General features: G+C 37.6%; 1 protein-coding gene and 1 pseudogene across 1 annotated transcript in view; one reads left to right on the forward strand and one right to left on the reverse strand.

The window, feature by feature from the left end:
- Positions 1-6,234: 6,234 nt before the first annotated feature.
- Rhogef2 (Rho guanine nucleotide exchange factor 2) overlaps positions 6,235-22,688 on the reverse strand; it is a 249,483-nt gene continuing 233,029 nt past the window's right edge. The window contains exons 21-22 of the mRNA XM_071717917.1: positions 21,110-22,432; positions 6,235-6,371 (exon numbers count right to left, since the gene is read on the reverse strand). Coding sequence (XP_071574018.1) covers positions 6,235-6,371; positions 21,110-22,432 — 1,460 coding nt within the window. The remainder of the gene's footprint in view (positions 6,372-21,109; positions 22,433-22,688) is intronic.
- LOC139779529 (uncharacterized) lies at positions 9,128-9,803 on the forward strand (annotated as a pseudogene).

The raw sequence follows: 22,688 nt of genomic DNA on the forward strand, positions 1-22,688 counted from the left end.
AAAAATTAATTTTTTTTCATGAAAATGTATATATTTGAATAAATGAACGATTTCTTTGAAATATATGTATAAGAGGTACAATTTTTTTATTATATTTATATTCACATTTACCAATCATATGCAAAAAAAACTTAGATTAAAATAACCAAAATCAGAAATCGACGAAAAAAATAGCAATTTTATACAAAAAGTAGGGTTTTCTCGTTGAGTTATGACTGATTTTCATGCTCAAAAAAAAATATGAGACGTATCGAAATGTATCACATATTGACAACATATATCCAAAAGTAATTATTATTAGTTTATTTTAGAGTCAGTTAAGGCACTATCAATCATTTGAGGACCATAAAAGGCCCAAAAGTGGCTAAAAAAATAAGTTTTTCGCATTTTTGAGTACGGCCCACCATTCCGAAAAATCTGAAAAAATACTAATACACGTAGAACACTAAAATATACAATTTTCTAGAGTAATTAGACCTGCAACTATCAAAGAAATTAAAAAAAATTGATTCAAATATTTATTTTATTTTTTAGGAGGTATTCAACGCGCCTAAAGCTCAAAAAAATTGTGCCAAGTACTTTTTATAAGCTATATTCTCAAATTTTTTCAAAAATTTTAACATGAAGGAAACCGGAGAAAAAAAATAATTTTCGAAAAAAAGCGGTTTTTGGTGCCACTAGGAAAAAGAGGAGGATGGATGGTCGGAAAATCGTAGAAAATTCTTTTTTAGTGTACTTATGCAAATCCAAAGTCATTTTCCGTTTCATTGACAGTGGCATTTTGCCTATCTTAACGTGAGGTACCCTTTAGAGGGTTAACCTTCAATTAATCTTCCCAGGTTACAACCATCATGAATTGCTTTGATTGAGGTGCTATAAGTGGGATTTATTTTGCTTCGCAAAATTAGCGCGCAATAAAAAGTTATTAACAATATTATCAACAAAAAAACGCGATTTTTATTATTTCTCAAATATCTCGAAAAACTAAGCAAGATAAGGTAACTAACTATACGTAATTTTTTGTAGAGCGTAAAATTATCTACAATAATGATCTGAAAACATTTATCGTCAAGTCGTCGTTTAGCTTGCACGGCCGTCAAAGTCCGAGAATCGGATCCCGAAAACCCTCGATTTCATCGTTTTTTTTATGTTGCGTCGGGTGATTTTTTTCCGTCATTTAAATGGAATTAAAAATCCCCAAAAATCACACATTATCTGAGAAACTACAAGAATACTTCTCATGATGCAACCGATTTTTTAGACCCTTTTCTTTAGTTTGTAGCTATGTAAGCAAAAAATTTAGTTTTTGAATAGTCTAGTTTTTCGCTGTTTTCAGGCCTTAGAATTTATTTGAGACGAATTTTATCATATGCATCTTGTTGTGGACAAAATTTGCAACAAAAAAGGACCCTGTATTTTTTTGTACGACAAACGCTGATTTTTTTATTGACGCGCAAAGTTATCCAATATTGCGCACAGGTCGGATAACGCATGTTTTGCACTAAAAATAATTTTTTTATTAAAATTACGTGATTTTTCGCATTATTATTGAACCATATTGCAAAAACGGCTTTGCAATATGGTTCAATAATAATGCGAAAAATCACGTAAATTTTATAAAAAATAATTATTTTAGTGCAAAAAATGCGTTATCCGACCTGTGCGCAATATTGGATAACTTTGCGCGTCAAAAAAAATCAGCGTTTGTCGTACAAAAAAAATACAGGGGTCCTTTTTTGTTGCAAATTTTGTCCACAACAAGATGCATATGATAAAATCGTTCGTCTCAAATAAATTCTAAGGCCTGAAAAAACGAAAAAACTAAGACTATTCAAAAAATCTAAATTTTTTGCTTACATAGCTACAAACTAAAGAAAAGGGTCTAAAAAATCGGTTGCATCATGAGAAGTATTCTTTGTAGTTCTCAGAAATGTGTGATTTTTTGGGGATTTTTAATTCCATTTAAATGACGGAAAAAAATCACCGACGCAACATTAAAAAAACGATGAAAATCGAGGGTTTCGGGATCCGAGTCTCGGACTTTGACGGCGCGTGCAAGCTAAACGACTAACTTGACGATAAATGTGTTCGGATCATTATTGTAGATAATTTTACGCTCTAAAAAGGTTAGATAGTTAGTTACCCTATCTTGCTTAGTTTTCGAGATATTTGAGAAAAAATAAAAAAAATCGCGTTTTTTGTTGATAATATTGTTAATACTTTTTATTGCGCGTTAATTTTGCGAAGCAAAATAAATCCCACTTATAGCACCTCAAATCAAAGCGATTCATGATGGTTGCAACCTGGGAAGTTTTAATTGAAGGTTCGATGTCTAATATGACTGGCCTATATCTTTAGAGTGTAAAAAAATCTGTAATGATATGTTAACTGGCAAATATTAAAAACAATTGTAACAACAATTAAATTGTTAAATGCTGATTAACATTAGCCGCGTTTAACAGAACGTGTCTTTTTTACAATTGTTGGAAATTTTCGGAGCCAGATTGGATTATTCCTCTAGATCTAAAAGAATAAAATCCAATCTCAGTTCAGAAAATTTCAACAGTTGCAAAAATAAACGTTCTGCTAAACGCGGCCATTTATTCAATTTACGTGCGATGTAGAGATTCATAAAATATAAAAAAGATATTTTTATTTAAAATAACTATTAACATATATATATGTTACCTGCATATAAAATTATATACATATATAATTTCTTTTCAATAAATTTATTTGAATTTCAAAAGATTATAATTGTTCAATGTTGTTTTAATATTGTAGCAACATAAAGAATCAATGTAGGAAGGAATCAACATAGATTCAACGTTAAAAAGATATTTATACTCAACATTAAAACATTGCAACGTTTCAAGAACGTTTTTTCAACTTTTTGTGCTGTATGGGAATATGACCTTAATGCCTTGATGTGACTTTCTCAAGATCGTTCAAGGTCAAATCAATATCACCACATAATGGATAACTTGATACCCTTAAACTTTTGTATAAAACATTTCTTCCGAAAATGTAATCTTGAGATAATTCAGTGTCCCGACCTTTTTGTTGTACCCTGTGCAAATGTCGGATCATCCGATAGACGGCATTCAATGAGATCCGTTTCTCGTATTTAAAATATGACAAATGATAGTATAAGAATGGTATATAAATCAAGTGTACGGTACAACTTATATCATCAGTTGTATCGCACGCTTATAATAAAGTGGCACACAATACCGAATGAATCGAGATATTTATGGTTTTAAACATTTACATCCCTTCATAATTTTTAATTATATCTGAGCAGATCTGGATACATTCGGTAAGTAATTGTATCTGGCAGATCAAATAATCTGGTCAAATATGGTTATATCTGTTCAGATCTGGCCAGATAGAGACAATTTGCAGATTAAATTATATCTGGCCAGATCTGATGAACACCAGATCTAGTCATATCTCGACAGATCTAATTTTTTTCCCGGGTCATAAGTCGTGAGTCGTAGAAATTGACTATTGATAATTCTCCTCAAATTCGACTGTAATTGGTCAATTTTTTACGACTCACGACTTACGACAGTTACGATACCCATTGTAGACCGGACCTAAAGGTGAGTCCTATGGAGCCAGCATACGACGAGCGTAAAGCCTGTGATTGGCCAAGTTTCTTTACGACGTACCGACGTGCATGACAATCATAGGCTTTACGCTCGTTTTTGTTACGCTAGCACAGATGTTACGCTGGTTTTTGAAATTTTCCGGCGTTTATGCTACAATGATAAGTGGGTGAATACACACCCACGTACACGCATATGGAAATATGGTTCATGTATGAATGTATGTGTTAAAAAGTCGCGCTGAAAACTTCATCAGTTGTCCCATGGGGCGTATTACGTCGACGAAAGTGCCCGTCTACAACAGGTGTTTAGGGCTTAGGGTTTAAAACACCTATGTAGACTGGGACTAATGATGATAAGTCAATCAGGGTGAAGTCTCATGGAGACAGCGTACGGCGTACCGGCGTATGTGGTGTAAAAAAGCTTGGCTAATCACAGGCTTTACGCTCGTTTTCGTTACGCTAGCACAAACATTGGCTGTCCCATGGAGCGTATTTAAGCGGCGTAATGATTAATAAGGCAATCACAGTGTTGATTACGAAGCTTATTTTCAAAATAGATACTCAAGGGGTCTTGTGATTGGTTTATTAATCATTACGCCGGCGTAAATACGCCCCATGGACAGCCGATGAAATTTTCAGCGCGACTTTTTAACACATACATTCATATATAAAGCAATATTCCATATGCGTGTACGTGGGGTGTGATCATTGTAGCACAAACGTCGGAACGCTTCAAAAACCAGCATACATATGTGCTGGCGCGTGAAAACGAGCGTAAAGCCTGTGATTAGCCAAGCTTTACGCTATACGCCGGTACGCCGTACGCTGGCTCCATGGGACTTCACCCTCACCAGACTCCTTGAGTATCCATTTTGAAAATAAGTTTGTAAAACAACACTGTGATTGGCTTATTAACCCTCAGCCTTGCCCTTGTTTCGACTAACGTAACTCCTGTCCATGGGTCGTTCGTGTCTGAGCTTATTAAATAACTTAAAAATGTTTAAAAATCTAAAAAATTCATAGAGTATCTTTGAACCTTATAGAATACGAAACAATACTTTGAACAAAAAAAATTTTAAAAACTGTTTAAACAAAAAAAAACTCGGAAAAGTCGCTAAAAAAACGTTAAAAATATAAAAATCATATCTCTGGTTGAAATTGACGTGGAACAAAAAAAAATTACGTCGATCTTGTATTATTAAAAAATAGTATTTTCTTACAATTGAAAAATACGTATTTTCGATGTCGTTAGATTCATGAAAAAAGGGAATAAAAATAAGATAATCATGTAATATTTGTTTTAAATTGCATTTTATAGAAAATATTATAAAAGAACAGTGAAAGTATGATAAAAGTTTGTATTTTATATTTTATGATTAATTACAATCCCGGCATACACATAAGCAATGTTCCTCACATATGGGTTTTAATTGTCTAATATATTTAATTTAACACTTATCTAACTTCTTTTGATGTTATTCTTAAGAAGCCACAAAAAACAATTTTTGCACGAAAATAACAAGGTTTGAGGACCCTGCATTTGGCACACATAGCCCCTGTGCATGGGTCATTCGTGTCCGTTCGAGATTTATAATCTCCAGTACTCGCGGCTGTACCAGCGGAATCTAACCAAGTTTTTCCCTGAAGTAGCTCTTCACTTGAAGTTTTTTTCAGCTATTACAAATGGCACCACTTCTGCTGAGTTTCAAGATATTACAGGTAATAGTTTGGCCGGACACACAACGACCCATGGACAGGGGCTGAGTTAATCATTACGCCGCTTAAATACGCTCCATGGGACAGCCGATGTTCGTGCTGACGTAACAAAAAGGCTTTCGCACACGAATTGCCATAATAACCATAAACGTAAAACGTAAACATAAGCTGAAGAACTAATCAGTATATTGCTTTAGTTTTATGTATTCTAGAAGACGATAAAAATAATACAGTTGGCTGTAAGCAGAAGTAAGTAGGATTTCAACGCGCGTTAGCGCGTGCCGCATGCCTCTCTCTACTCGCCGCTCGCCCACGCACACGCTTACCGACTCGCCGCGCTTGCCGAGTCCGGCCTACCGCTTCTCATGCGCCGATTCGCTCAGACGTATTAATTAATAACTCATTAATTATTGCGAATATCGCAAAATGATACAAAACTTTTTTGTTTATCTCGATCCCTTCTACCTCACCACGAGCGTTGACAAGGGTGTTTTGGGACACCCTATATATCTCAAGATTAAGGTCAAGATCATTGATAAAATATCACTTTTTGTATTTATCATGTAATATTCAACTTTCTTTGTATTTATCAATATAACATTCAAGAAGAACAATGAATACGTAAGCTTTTATAATAACTTTATAAAAAAAGCAATTATAATTACGTTTATTATAATTTTTTAATTTAAATTGCATTCTCTATCAGACCTGTTGTCCTCCATTTAAGAATATAATAAATGTGCAAAGGATGTGATTTGTTATTTAAATGTCTACATTTTAAAAATATATGTCACAATAATTTTTATGATAAAAACCATTGAGGATATGTGAAAGCTTCATATAAAACGTGAATAGCATTTATAGTCATTGCTTAATCAAATTATGATAAAATAAGCTTAAAATTATTAAAGAAACATGCTTGTACCTATTGGCGTAAGAATTGGTTCGGCAACATGTACCGGTGGTATCTCCACGTGAACTTCCAATGGATCTATCAATGATAGCTGAGTACACGTGACCAATCGTAGAGGCTCTGCCATACCTGTATGTATAAAAAAAACTATAACAACGTTAAAAATGTCCCTTTTACTTTTAGAGATAGACCTTTTAGAGATCAATATTACTAATTTTTTATAACACTAAATATCACAAACGCGCGCTACGCGCGCGCTATTTAGCTACACAACAGATACACACAACTGTAAAAATATGCCATGACAGCCGCTCACGAAGTAAGCGCAGCGAAAGAACCAATCGGCAACGCGGAAAAGAGTCAACAATAAACTTCGAGATTTTCGAGAAGACTTCGAGAGATGCGAGTATCGATTTAACATGCCTTTTTTAGATAGGATCTACATGTGTGCGTATACATAATACTCGTACAATGTCAGCGGAAATTAAAGGAACACCTTTGCGCGGTCGGAAAATAAACCAATTTCAAATAAGCGTAGCTTCGGTAAAAGTGATCAGAATGAGACGATTCAAGAAGCATTTTACAGCTTCAAGTCTCTACTTTTTAGATCAGTCTTTAGATAACGATGTTATTGATTTTTCACAGATCCCCAAGAATTCAAAAAGATCCGTTATACGTAAAATTTTAGACCAACTTTGCAAATTCTTGTGCCATTTTTTAGCAGTCGTACACAAATTCGGTTTACACTAGTTTACAGTAGTCAAAATAATGAATCTTTACCTTTAATTTGTGTACTTACTGATTGTTGTGCGATTTTTGATAAGTGTCAAGATTAAGGGCAATCTCACCGATTTCAATGACCTTGACATACGAGGTGTGATCAAAAAGTTCGTGGAAAAATTTTTTTCTGCCAACGTGGCAACACTGTAGGCTTCTATCGTGGTTTGGCGTCTAAAGGGAACCTTACGAGTCATCAGTGCAAATTTGGTCACGATCGAGTGCATACGTATTTTTTTGTGCCAGTATTTGTGAACGCAGTTTTTTGCGCGGTCGAAGGGAGCGAGATGTTTTAATGCTCTCACATCCTCAAAATGTTCATCCCGCATAATCGTTTTAACTTTAGGGAACAAAAAAGTCGCAAAGGGCTAAATCAGGCGAATGCTTTTAGCGAGTTTTAGCGGATAAAACATCTCCCCAAGGAACTACATTGCAATTAAAAAATTACGTCATTTTGACATCATATTGACCAAAAAATGATGTGATTTGGTCAATGTGACGTTAAAATGACGTCATTTTGATTGCGATATGTTCCTTGGTTGCTCCATTTCGACCGCGCAAAAAAACTGCATTCACAAATACTGGCACAAGAAAAATACGTATGCACTCGATTGTGACCAAATTTGCACTGATGACTCGTAAGGCTTCTCCTTAGACGCCAAACCATCATAGAAGCCTACAGTGTTGCCACGTCGGCAGAAAAAATTTTTTCCACGAACTTTTTGATCACACCTCGTATATTGTCAAGGACATGGCTTTGATTAACTTGCGAAAAGTTTTAGCCGTTACTCGTTGTTCATTAAAAAGTTATGAACAAAAAGTTTAAGAAACATAATAGTTGTGTCAGTGCTAAGGGAAGTAATTTGCTGATATATGTATGTGTCCATATATATACACATATCAGCAAATTATTTTCTTTAGTATTGACACAAAATGTTATATTTTCTCACAATCAGTTACATTTGTTAATAACTTTGTAATAAACAACGAGCTAAAACTTTTTGCAAGTTATAGCGAATTCGATTAGATGCACTCAGTACGCACTGGTGCACATTAAAGCGTCGTACAAATCAACGTAAAGTGTATGTTTAATATAAACGAGTTAAAACACGAAATCCTCAATATTCTTTATTGTGCTATTTGATAAAATATGTATTAGGCATTTTATCGGTCAAGGAATTTGCATTTTACTTTAAAGATTAGAGGTTAAATCAATGTACAGTAACTTTAATATGCACCAGTACTGAATGCATTCAACCGAATTCGCTATAAGTCAGCCTTGACAATGTCAAGGTCATTGAAATCAGTGACATCGCCCTTAATCTTGATATTTACCCGATTTTTTGTTCACCGAGTTATTTATTGTTGAAGCAAAAACCATCATTTAATTTTTGACTGCTTACATAAGACAAACGGATCAGTACATTCGTTCAAAAACGAATAGAAAGTTGCCAGTTTTCTCTTTAAAATGTACCTATTATTTTCCTGAAACAAGTACGCTTTCTATGTAACACCTTAAGTAAAATGTAAGATTGTAAATTGGATGATTTACACGTTTTCATTCAACTCGATTATAGCGATTAATAAGCGAGAGAACGGTTCAAGTTTTCAACTTTCCACGCAAAAGGAGGTCCATCCCCCACCTCTTCCTGCTTGCGGGGAAAGGGCTTAGTCTCTCCCCCGCCTACATGTGTACTGTTTATACGCACATCAGCAAATTACTTCCTTTAGCACTAACACAAACTGTTATATATTTAAAATTTTTTGTTCATAACTTTTTAATAAACAATGGTTAAACCCTTTTGAAAGTCACTCAGCATGATGACTTTGACAACATATGTCCTCTTAGGAAGAGTCCAATGGGATCCTCCAATGGCCTAATCGCCCTCTCCCTCCCCCACCCTCGCGCTGACTCTCTCCCATTGGATCGACACTCCGAGAGGGTATAAACGCAAGCGCCAAGATGTTCAGTGTTCTTTTCCTCGCGCATAATCACGTGGGTAGGGTATAGCGTCCTAGAGCGCTCTCTGCTTCTGCCGAGGACTTTTGTCTTTTAATTCGCAAATTAATAAATTAAAAATTAAACGTTTGCTAAAAATGGCTAACAAATTATCGAGCGTGAAAGAATCACTATCCTAATGATGCGCGGATGGGGTGATAATGAACGATCGTTCACTGATGTCGTTCGATTATTTAATACACGTATCCGAATCGTCAAATTAGTAAATCCACTGTTTTGAAAACTGTACGACGTTTTCAAGAAACTGGTAGTGCAAAAAGTCGCTTTAGGTCTGGCAGGCCAAAGTCTGCAACTAATAACGATAAACAACTTGATGTTCTGCAGACTTTTATTGAAAATCCCCATACGTCTGTTAATAGAGCAGCTCAAGCTCACGACATTGCTCCCATATCCGTACACAGAATTTAAGAAAAAATAAATTACATCCATACAAACTGCAATACGTTCAGAATTGCAAGGCGGAGATGATGAGCGTCGTATACGCTTCTGTGCAAGAATGATGGACCTAATAGATGCCTCGCCCAACTTTCCTTATCAAATTGTTTTTCACAGACGAGGCAACCTTTACATTGACGGGAGAGGTTAATAATCAAATTTTCGTCTCTGGTCAGATGAAAATCCGAATTGGGTGCAGGAAAGTCATACACAATACCCCACAAAAAATAAATGTATGGTGCGGCATGATAAAAGCTTATATGATAGGGCCTTTTTTTTTTAAGGAAAACCTCACTGCTCATAGGTACGAGAGATTAGTTTGTAGATGAAATAATTCCAGCCATACAAAATATTTTTCCAAATAACTTTGAGCAAATATGATTTCAGCATGATGGAGCTCCGCCTCATTTTGGTGCAGAGCCGCGTCGAATTTTAAATGAAGTTTTCCCGCAAAGGTGGATAGGAAGAAGGAACCGAAATGAGGGTGGGGAACGTTGGCCACCTAGGTCACCAAATCTAACTCCTCTTGATTATTACTTTTGGGGCTATCTGAAGAGTAAGGTTTACGAAACAAAACCCTCAAATATCCAAAAATTGAGGCAGCGAATAAGGGATGAAGCAGCCTTGATACCTGCTGAATCAAATCGTAGAGCTATTTCTGCGTTCTATCGACGATTGGCATACTGTTAAGAAGTCAATGGAAACCACTTTCAGAATTTACTCTAAAACACTCAAACACAAAAAAAAATGTAAATCACGGTTGTAAAATTTGTAATTTAGAAAAATGTAAATAATAATTTTTTACTTTTTTACTTTTTTTTACTTTTTTAATTGTAATAAAATTCGAGTTTAATTACAATTTCAAAATGTATTTGTAATTGAACGACTTTAATTACAATTCCGAAAAACATTTGTACTTAAACTCAATTTAAATCAAAATTATGTAAAATAATTAGTAATTAAGAACTTCAATCACAAAAGTATTGTTATTTACAACTCTGCTAGTGTAAATCCGATCGTGCAACCTCCACGCGGTACATCTTAGGTAACGCTGATGCCGGCGGTATCGTAGCTTTCAAGCTCCATAACTTGAAAAATACTTAATAAAAATATACTTTATTATAGTGTTTTGAAAAGCTCTCGAGGTAAACTATAAGAATATGCAATCAAAAATAGGGGTTTCCATTTAAAAAGTTTAAAGTTATTTTTACTTGGCATTAACAAAGTTATTTGTAGTCACACTAATATTACTATTTAATGCGTTACTTGAAACCCTACAACTTTTGTCTGAAACATTTTTTTCTAAAATGCGTAGTTTTCGAAATATTTAGGGGTTGCCATACTCTTGGTAAACCCGGTATATATGTCGTAGGCAAATGGTTATTTTTGGAAAAAGCGTTTGACTAGGCAAATGCTATCTGCCTGGTCAAATAGCTTTCACCCATTTATTTTTGCTATTTTCCTAGTCAAATGCTATTTTCCTAGGCAAATACTATTTGACTGAACCGCTGTTAGGCAAATGGTATTCAGCGAAACATGCATTGATGTATTTCAAGTAAGTACACATGTAGGCGGGGAAAGTCCTTCCCCCACATAAAAAACTAATCTAACTCCAAGCCTATTTTGAAAAAGGTAATTCTTTAAGCGTCTTGATTCAAGCAGTTAAGTATCACGCTGGGAGTTTGTTTAGTTTTATTATGCGGGGGAAGGGGCTCCGCCTGCGGAATAAAAGTAAACAAACTCCCAGCGTGATATAGTACCTACTGCTTGAATTAAGACGCTTGATTATTCTGCATGATTGACCAGTCATTCCGCAGAATAGACCAGTCAAAACTTCGAAAGCATCGCTCTTTATCCGGTAGGATACATATTTTTCGGGCTCCCCCGATTGATTATCACTGTCGGAGTTACAACAAAGGTTTTTACCAAGAGAGCCGCAAGAAAATGTCAAAATTCGGAAAAGGCTCTATTCTGAATGCTGAAGGCTGAATCTAACCTACAATTTATATCCATTTTCCTAAAAAGCGTTCAGGCAAATGCTATTTGCCTAGGAAAATAGCATTTAAACACAAATAAACGGGCGAAAGCCATTTGACCAAGCAGATAGCATTTGCCTAGTCAGAAGCTATTTTCCTAAAATAACCATTTGCCTACGACATATACATACTTAAGGGAATCCTATAGCAAAAGCCGAAGGCCGAACTCCGACGATGTTGATAATGTCAACATTTCTAATCCCGTTTTTTATGTTACCGGCCTATATCTGTCCTTGTCTAACAAGATATCTATACGATATATATGTCCTTATATGGCCACACGGCCACTTATAAACTACCAATGGCACGCGCCGCGTGCTCGACCAATCAGAGACGTAGTATCTTCGAGAAGAGAAGTTCCCTTCTAATGGCGTTTTCGATTTGCTACTCGACCCGACTCGGGTCGCATCAATGGACGTGGAATACATACATAGATATGTATGTATTCCACGTCAATGATGCTAGAGTCCTGTATACATGATGCGGCCCGAGTCGGTTTGAGTCGCAAATCGAAAACGCTATAAGTAAAGTCGAGTCTCACAAGGGGAAGCCGCGTACTTGGGGTCACTGAATTGAAAAACGTTTTTACATAGTATAGTACTCTACCAGAAGAGTACTTGAGCAAAGGGATAGGGCGCAACGCTCAGCCATTTCCGAGAAAAAAAAAAGTAAGTGCACGATTACTACGTTGTCGACCCAAGTTCAATTCCTGTTCCTCGCACTTTTTTTTATTTTTTTTCCTGCAATAACTGTTTATTCGTGTAAAATAAAGTTAATATAACCAACAATTTTTGTTTTCTCTTTATAATTCGCATTTTCAAAAGGCAATTAAAAAAAAAATTTTACGCCAAGTACGCGGCTTCACCTTGTCAGTCAGATAGATTCTCAGATAGTCAGTCGTACTAAAGTTATTTTGTAAGCTCACAGAATAAAGTTATGTAAAAGCTTAAATGTACGTGTTGTAAGCCTTACATCTTCCTAATACACCACAGTGGTGACCCCGACGTGATCGGGAACGAGCGCGAACTGGAAGTGCAGAATACGAGAGAAGAGAAACGAAGCCGGATTGTCACGCGCGAAATTTGCTCACGGCTAACGACGTGCCTAAGGATCTCAGTCGCGAGGCACAGCAGCCAACAATGAACGACGGCGTCGCGAATCCAGGAGGCTCAGGCATTACTGCAGTGGCTTCCCGCCATTTGGAATTACCGCCATTCTATCAGGCCGATCCACGCCTATGGTTTGCGCAGGTAGATCTCGTCTTTGCCAATTATAACACAACCTCGGATACTATGAAATTCCGGTACGTCGCCACACAATTATCGGGCGTAGCCCTGCATAGTATTTCAAATCTAATCTTAAGTCCCCCAGCTGAAAACAAGTATGACGCTATAAAGTGGCGTGTTATGTCCGCGTACGATGAGAGAGACAAAGTACGCCTTCGCCGGTTACTACGCGGTAATGAGATGCGAGATAAAAAGCCAACGGCATATCTTCATCGGTTGCGCACGCTTGCATCAAACCAGTGCGGAGACGTTATCTTGCGCTCACTGTTTCTCAAGCAGCTTCCTGAGCCCGTTCGCGCGGTACTGGCAATTTCGGATATAGACGACCTAGCCTATACAAAGCCTAGCAGAAATGACTGATAAACCGGTAGATGTAATGAAACCTACGATTCCGCAGTTGTTGTAGCGTCAGTCGTGCAGCGTGCAGCTATTCCAAGCGGCACGACTGATGCCACAACAACTAAAGCACAGCCTAATTCGCTTACTGCATTGCAGGAATCACTCAATTCCTTAAATCTCCAAATTGCCCAAATTAAAAAGAGCATAAACCGTGAGCAGCACTATCAGCGTTCGCGAAGCCGAGGAAGAAATCCTAGAACGCGTTCACAGACGCCTACATCCACAAACAGATCCGGTATTTGTTATTACCACAGTAAGTTCGGAGCATACGCGAGGAAATGTCGAAGCCCGTGTTCGTGGACACGAGGCGCCATTACAGCACAGGAAAACTAAGACAGTCCTCAAACATTGAGGCGGTTCAGGGGGCCGGCGCGACGCGAAACCGTTTCACAATATTCGATAGGAACCAGAAACTAAACTTTTTAATCGATACAGGTGCGGATGTTTCAGTGCTCCCAAGAGACCTGGTAGACAGACGATACACACCAACCATATACCAAATATATGTAGCTAATGGCACCCTTATAACAAACATACGGAGAGAGAAGACTGAAGCTGGACCTCGCACTGCGTACAGACTTTGAATGGACATTTGTGGTAGCGCGTGTCCAACAACCGATATTAGGTGCTGACTTCTTGAGCCATTTTGGGTTACTCGTCGACCTTCGCGGACATCGATTGATCGATTCAATAACGCAACTTCGTGTCGTGGGAAGTGGGAACCATCTCCACATGTCATACACCATCCCTTTCAAGAATCAGCTGTAACAATCGCTTCAGGGAAATTCTACGAGAATTCGACAGTGTTACCCGTCCTACTGCAATTTTAGAACCCAAGCACAACGTACAACATTCCATAATTACTCAAGGACCTCCGATCGCTGAACGAGCCAGACGCCTGTCACCTACTCGCTTAAAAGCAGCAAAAGTAGTATTCCTAGAGCCTTATTCACCAAGGTATTTGCGAGCCGTCTTCAAGTCCATGGGCTTCCTCGTTGCACATGGTAATGAAACCAGACGGATACTGGACACCGTGCGGTGATTTTCGTCGTCTCAACAAAATTACAAAACCAGACAAATACCCGATTGCCCACATTCAAGACTTAGAGTAGTGTACACTACTCACTAGGATAAGCCACAAGTAGGATCATCCTTTGGTCTAGACAGGGCATTATTCGACCAAGATTTATAGGTTAGGTGTTAGTCCATTGTAGTGCAGATCGTGGGCATATGTAAAAGTCGGACGCTTGTTTCGTTATTTAACGCCAATTTTATGAACATGTTCATATTTTTAGCCTATATAAAAATATAAAGACCTAAACATAAACATGTGACACAGCGTTTATAGATATATATTAACGACTATTTGAATTTTGCGTGTTTTTGGGTACTGGAGATGTTGGAATATGTTGGCTCGCAGTCGTGCTATAGTTTATGCAGATCGCTAACAGTCCATACTTATATAGTTAAAAACTCTATAAGTATAAATAAACTACATGTTGTATAATACATTGTATGATACATTGTATGATGTATTATATGATAAGTATAAAAAAATATATCTATATATATAAAATAGAATGTCTGTATGTATGTATGTATGTATGTATGTATGTTCTTTATACACTCTTAAACTATTCAACCGAATTTTTACCAAAAGTATATGAAATAGGGGTAGAATTTTCCGGGGAGTGTTATAGAGTGTATAGTTTTTCGTTACCGATCTTTTTGGAAACCGGTATCCGAAATTTTTCCAATTTTTCGGGAAATAATTGACCGAATCTTAAAGAATTGTATATAAAACAGGAGTAGAATTTTCCGGGGAGTGTCATAAAGTGTATAATTTTTCGTTACCGATCTTTTTGGAAACCGGTATCCGAAAATTTTCCAATTTTTCGGGAAATAATTTACCGAATCTCAAAGAATTGTATATGAAACAGGGGTAGAATTTCCCGGGGAGTGCTATAAAGTGTATAATTTTTTGTTACCGATTTTTTTGGGAATCGGTACCGAAATTTTTCCAATTTTTAGAGAATTAATTTACCGAATCTCAAAGAATTGTATATGAAACAGGGGTAGAATTTCCCGGGGAGTGCTATAAAGTGTATAATTTTTCGTTACCGATTTTTTTGGGAATCGGTATCCGAACTGATAAAGGAATTTTCTTCGATTAAGGATATTGAAACACAAATAAAGTCGTTTGAAGAAAAACGACTCCCGGGCGAAGCCCGGGTAACCAGCTAGTATATATATATATATATATATATATATATATATATATATATTAAAACTGATAAAATATCAATAAAAGTAATAGAAAGTTCATGCAATAATATCAATAACAATTAAAACCAACTTAAAATAAGCCATGATAAATGTAATAAAATTCAAGTAAAAACAATACTTGAATTTATTTAATTTTTTGAATAACGTTTCTCTCAATCTTCCAAATCGATATATTGACGTCAAATCTTCTATTTGTAACTTTGATTTGAAATAAAAAAGAGGATAAAACATTGCAAAAGATGTGATGTTATGATGTTAAATAGCATCGAAAATTATAAACTACCATTCAAATATTCTCGTGTGCTTGTACATGATTATATCTAAATGCAACAATGTAAAAAGCATATAAAACTATTTCACTTTTTATATACATAGTTCTTTCCAATTTTGCGAATTACGTCAGTTTCATATAAAGATATTGTCTCAATTAATCCGTAATTCAGGAAAGTTTAAGAAAATAAATTCACTAGTATCTATCTATTATGTATAACTGTAGAATTTTGTTTATACATTATTTTAATTATTAATTATATATTAACTCTATATCTATATATGTATATATATGTATAATTCAATGTTACGGCTGACTCATCAACGCCCAGCCCAAACCTCTAAACCTAGAAACATGAAATTTGAAGAGTATATTCCTACTATGGCGTAAGCACTCACTAAGAAGCGATTTTTAGAAATTCGACCCCTAAGGGGGTGAAAAGGGGTAAAATGTGTTTTCACGATTTTCTCAATATCTCTTGGGCCCGATGAGACATCGACTTGGTTTTTGCTTACAAAATTTATCCAAACAAGTGCTTAAAAACATAATTCAAGATTTTACCCTAATCATCTATCTATCAATCTATATATCTATATCTATCTATCAATCTATATCTATATATATATATAATTCAATGTTACGGCTGACTCATCAACGCCCAGCCCAAACCTCTAAACCTAGAAACATGAAATTTGAAGAGTATATTCCTTCCATGGCGTAAGCACTTACTAAGAAGCGATTTTTAGAAATTCGACTCCTAACGGGGTGAAAAGGGGTAAAATGTGTGTTACCGTAGCGGGTATCATGCTAGTATGTATATATTAATCAAGAGACACGGTAGTGTCTCGCGCCAAGTACACGCGAAGCGAGACGCACCATGACTCTTTTACGCGACGCGACGAGTTGCAAGCATTATAATTAACCATAATAGCAGTCCTTATCAAACTTCTATACTTCTGTGAATTTATATCTAATAAGACAACAAAAAGAAGAAAGATTTTGTAATTTGGTGATCAATTCTTAACTAAAGAAAACTTGGACAAGAGTCAAGATTAGTGCACCAATAGAACTATAAATATTGAAGCAACTACACACTGCCAATGCTATGAATATTATACATATGTATATATGAATAATATATGAATATACCGAGAAAATATAACAATTGTAAACCATCGAGTAAGTATTATATCGTATAAAGATCTGAGTTTTTAAGGGAAAGAATACGGTTGCGAAATCATTAGGCAAAACTATCCAGTCTTATGTTCCTTTTTCTCATCACTTGTGAGTCAACGTATTCAAATAATCTTTTTCTATTCTTTTTCCTATCAATTCGAAAAATTATTACAGAGAAAAGGTTACTTCAAAAGATAAAATAAACCTAAAGTATTGTCTCTGCTCCTACTTCATTATATCTGTCATAGTAACTCGTTCCAAATTGATCTTTATTGATTTTTTATCGTTATTATATAGGCTTATTATTATTCTTATTGATCTTTTATCATTTTTCTTAGCATTTTACAGGTATAATATGTGATTTAGTTTATACTTATAGACTGTAGAGTTTTTTATTTTTGATATAAGTTTTGTGGACGTTAGATAATAAAATCGGAAAAATACTGGGAGCATACAAATAAATTTAATACCGTCTCTATAATTAAGAAACTTTCTTAATTACATCCAAGAATCATTTTATATAGAGCTCAAAATATGCAGAAAACAAATTTACTTCTTTTAAAAAATTGAAAAACAAAAAAAAAACAATTGATATTTTGATCGTTTTAAAGCATAAAGTATATTTCTCCTTAGAATGAGGATGTTTATGTTGGTTACCTTATTGGCAAATAAATTTAAGATACGCAGATGCGAAGGAGCAACACAGAAGAATGTTAAAAATGCAGAAAAGTAGAACGTTAAGAATATAGGCGTGCCAGTCCCAAGCCCGGATAAAGGAGGAGGGTGAATGGCTAGTAAATGAGTCTTGGTGGCGGTACCTAGGCCGAATAGGAACTGCTATTAAATACCAAGCAACACTCAAGTCGACAATCGTCGATGAAACTAGCAAATCCTACCCCTAGTGGGATGGGTAATGCCGAGTGTTCGGCGTCATAAAACCGGAATCCCTCGGCTAAGGCATGGTAACCCCGACAGAAGGGTCCCTGGCCCTCCAGGTTGGGGGTTGACGATAGGCCAATACCCTATCTCATAAAACCTAACTATTAGCAGACAAGAGAAGGAGCCTCGGACGGGACGGATCAACTGGAGACGGAAACGACTACGATCTAAGAATAACGAGATGAGATTTGCGACATGGAACGTTAGAAGCCTTTTCAGACAAGCTGCATTCCGAGAAGTCGTAGAAGAACTGACCAAGTACAGAATAGAACTGTGCGCAGGAGATAAGATGGCCTGGTAAAGGAATATTGCATAAGAAGGATGGCACTCTGTTTTACAGCGGTAGCACAGACAGAAAAAACCAGTTTGACACAGGTATCTTTGTGAGTAATAAACTGAGCGACAAAGTCACAGATTTCGAACCAATAACCCCCAGAATCTGCAGAATTCGAATGCATGCCGTGCCACATAACATCACTATAATCTCGGCACACGCTCCAACGGAGGACAAGAGCGACGAAGAAAAGACCGAATTCTATCGCGAGCTCGAGGAGGCATACAATAGCGCCCCTAGCTTCGACATAAAAATCACCTTGGGAGATTTCAACAGCAAGATTGGAAAAGAAAAAGTCTTTCACCCCACAATTGGAATACATAGTTTACACGACACAACAAGCAGTAATGGCGAGCAGCTGATCAATTTTGCAACGACAAAAGGAATGACTATTTCCAGCACTTGGTTCTTGGTTCCCACATAAAAATGTTCACAAGGGTACGTGGAAATCACCAGAGGGACAAACGGTAAACCAAATCGACCACGTCCTGGTGGATATGAGATATGCAACGCATATAACAGATGTGAGAACCAAAAGAGGATCCAATGTGGATTCAGACCATTATCTGATATTGGCCAAGATAAGAACTAAGCTGATACACAGGAAAAGGAAAACTGAGGAAACAGGGAACACCATATGGAACAGCGAAAAATTGAAAGAAGAAGAGATCAAACACAACTTCAGAGAAAAGGTAGAAAGTAAACTCGCTACATACAACTGACAACAGGAAGAAAACATAAACCGCTTGTGGGAAAACCTGAAGAGCAGTATACTTCATTCAGCCAAGGAGGTGCTAGGAGAAAAACCGAAGAGCCTTAATAATCATTGGTTTGATGGGAAATGCGCGGAAGCGATTAGAACCAAGAACAAAGCTAGGGAAAAATGACTCAACAAGGAAACCAGGATACCAATAGACAACTATAGAGAGGCAAGAAGGAACGCCAAAAAGCTACTGAGAAGGAAGAAGAGATCATTCTTGAGAGAAAAACTGAAATCCATAGAAAAAGAACGGCTGGACCGGGTGCCTAGGAAATTTTACAAAGAAATTAAAAACGCTAAAACAGAATTTAAACCGCAATGTAAGTTCATAAGAACTTTATCCGGCGAACTGGCAACAAGTCAGGAAGAAATAATATAAAGATGGCTGGAACATTTTACAGATACCTTCGCGGTACCGGAGAACGAAGAAGACAATACACAGGCGTATAGCACCTCTGAATTACGGGAATACGCCCATCTCCCAACAATAACGGACGTCAAGGAGGCGGTGAAGTCCTTAAGGGACTATAAAGCACCAGGGATAGATACGATCACCGGAGAAATGTTGAAAAACGCGGGTAACGCAGCGTACGAAGTTCTGCACCGGCTGGTAGAGCTCATCTGGCAGGAGAAAGGCCCAATCCCGGAGGACTGGATGGGAAGCCTGATCAACCCTATCCCTAAGAAGGGAGATTTAACAGAATACCAGAACTACAGAGCAATCACTCTCTTAAGTGCAGCATATAAGATAACCACGTCTATCGTACATAAAAAGCTGGAAGACATATACGAGAGGGCGATAAATGAATATCAGTGCGGCTTTAGGAAAGGAAGATCAACTTTAAACCAACTGCATAACCTGAGACTTACCCTAGAGAAGCTGTGGGAATACAATATCCCGTCGTATCACCTATTCGTGGACTTCAAAACAGCTTACGACGGTATCATAAAGGCAGAGATATGGAAGGCGTTAGCAGAACTAGGAGTGCCGGATGAGCTGATACGGGTGTGCAGATGACGGACATATATGACGGAGGGTTCCAAGGGTAGAGTTAGAGTTAACGGCAAATTGTCAAGCATCTTTACGATAAGTAAGGGTGTTAAGCAAGGCGACGGACTAGCCCCAATCCTGTTCAATCTAGTCTTGGAAGCGGTTATAAGGAGAGCAAATGTCAAAAGGAACGCCTCACTTCTATACCAGAGCTACCAGATCCTTGGATATGCAGACGACTTGGATATAGCAGGAAGAAGCCTAAAAGCAATAAAGGAGGCTTTTGAAGCCATAGAGAGAGAGAGGCTAAGAAAGTGGGGCTGGAGATAAATGCGGATAAGACTAAATGCATGATAATATCTAGACCCCAGGCAATAAGTAGGAGAATAGGACCAAAACTAAATATAGGATCACATTCTTTCGAGATCGTCAAAGAATTCACCTACCTGGGATCAGTCATTACAGCAGACAACAATGAATCTACAGAAGTTAAACGAAGGCTAATGAAGGCAAACAAAGCGTATTTCAGTCTTATCTCTCTATTAAAATCCAAAGAGTTGACAAGAGCCTCTAAAACCACAATATACAAAACCCTTATTAGGCCCATTGTAACATACGGCTCGGAATGCTGGACGTTAAAAGACTCAGATGCAATAAACCTGGGGCTCTGGGGGTATTCGAGAGAAGAATTTTTGGTGCAAACAAGATCAACGAGAACGAATATAGGAGAAAAACTAACAAAGAGTTGTATCAACTTTACAATGACTCTGATATAGAAACGCACATTAGAATAAAAAGACTGAGATGGTTGGGACACGTGAACAGAATAGAAGAATCTGACCCTTGCAGAAGAATACTACACAATGACATACATGGCACGATACCGAGAGGCAGGCCGAGAAACCGATGGTGGAGATCAGTACTGGACGATTTAAAAAAGCTGAGGATAGAGAACTGGAAGACTAAATCCAGGGACCGTGAGAACTGGAGGCGAATTCTCTATGAGGCCAAGGACCTCCTTAGGTCCGGAGAGCCGTAGATAGATAGAGAAGAATATAGGTGTAAAAGTTTTTAGGAAAATTTAATTATAAGTTATCGTATCTACTAATCATAAGATAAACTTATACCATCTACTTTATAAATGTATAACGCGATACCTGTCGTTGGCGACTCAGTCGATTGTACCCGCTGTTGCATATGTTCAGCTGTAGGAGTTCCCGTAACAGTAGCGGTCTCCGGCATCTCCTCATCATGCTCTTGCATACCGGCAGCATTTTGTCCAAGATCCCTCGATTCTCGATCCTGTAGCTGATTTTTCTCGACGGTTAGGTCGTCCGCCTCCATTGCGGAAAGCGACACATCTTCCATCGTGTGCATCGGTTCCTCTGACAGCGTGGTGGACGGCGTTGGTCTCCTGCCTTGACGATCGCGTGCTTTGTAAGCCTCCACGGCCTCGGAGATATGTTTGCACCAGAGCTTACGCTCTGTCGAGGACGGTGCCACTAGATTGTACATCTGTGCGCCGTTCTGCGAGGTGTTGACGAGATAGAGGGAATCTTTCTCGGCAGCGTTGTGACGCACCAATACAGTGGATAGTTTGACAATTGGACTCAGCACGGAATTGCCCGCCTGGTTGGTCGTATTGATAAACTTAAGCAGATACTTATCGTCTTGCCGATGTAGAAAGAAGATCGTATCGTCAAGCAGTACTACATGCAGATCGACTGGCTTCGGCACCGAGCGATTTGGCATCGATCGATTTGGCTCGGTACGCCGCCACTGTAGTGGCCCTTCGTAGATCAACTTGCGCTTTGTGATATCAAGATTCTTGAACTCTTGCACAGTTGGATGATCAAATTTATCAAAGGCCGACCGATCGATTGTTCGTTGAATCTCTGTGAGTCGTTGATGATCCTCGGCCTCTTTCACCGCCTGATTCACGCGACTCAGGATCTCTTTGCTGCGCTCGAGGCTGCGTAATATGGCTGCTTTCTCTCTCTCGTTACTGTCCAGCGTATACTTAGCGAGGTTTTCAAAGAGCAACGGGTACTTTGTGAGTCGCAACATGCCGGTAAGTATGTGATCTTTCAACTGGAGTCGGCGACACAACGGATTTGCCTCCACCTCGTTCAGGAAAGCGTTCAGCTTGGAATCCTTACGTCGACGATCGCGCAGAGCGTCCAAGGCAACTTGCTGCTTAGCACAATAAGTTGATGCAGCCTTTTCAAACACCTCGCCAGCTTCGCCGTCGAACATCTCCAGCAGAAGCTCGCCTACATCGCTCACGCACGAATTCTCCTTCTTCTTCCGTTTCATTGCTTGGTTAAAGCGTGAATGTATCATCAGCATCTCATCCAGATTAGAGAAAAGCAACTGAATCTGATCCAATGGCAGCACTTGGGACTCCAACAAGGGTTTGTAGAAAACGTGTGAAAGCACTTTCAACGCGCGAACGTGAGAGCGTTCGGTGTGAAACAATTCTAAAAAAAGAGAATTTGATATTTATATAAATAAATGTTAAATGTGCATATATACAACTGTAGCATGTAGAAGAAGCAAAAGGAATAATCCGTCGCTACAATTCGAATAATAATAGTATTCAAATGAAATTTGAAAAAAATGCATGCAAGAAGAATTATCCTGTTCTTAACTCATTTGAATCAAACAAACTATTCTTAACTTACTCCTCAATCTTCTATTGTAGAAGTATAAATTTGGTAAAGCAGTTTATCGATT

This window comes from Temnothorax nylanderi, unplaced genomic scaffold (genome assembly GCF_030848795.1).
Source record: "Temnothorax nylanderi isolate EJ_2023f unplaced genomic scaffold, tnyl_v1.0 TNYL_tig0229_pilon, whole genome shotgun sequence".
Classification (NCBI taxonomy): Eukaryota; Metazoa; Arthropoda; class Insecta; order Hymenoptera; family Formicidae; genus Temnothorax; species Temnothorax nylanderi.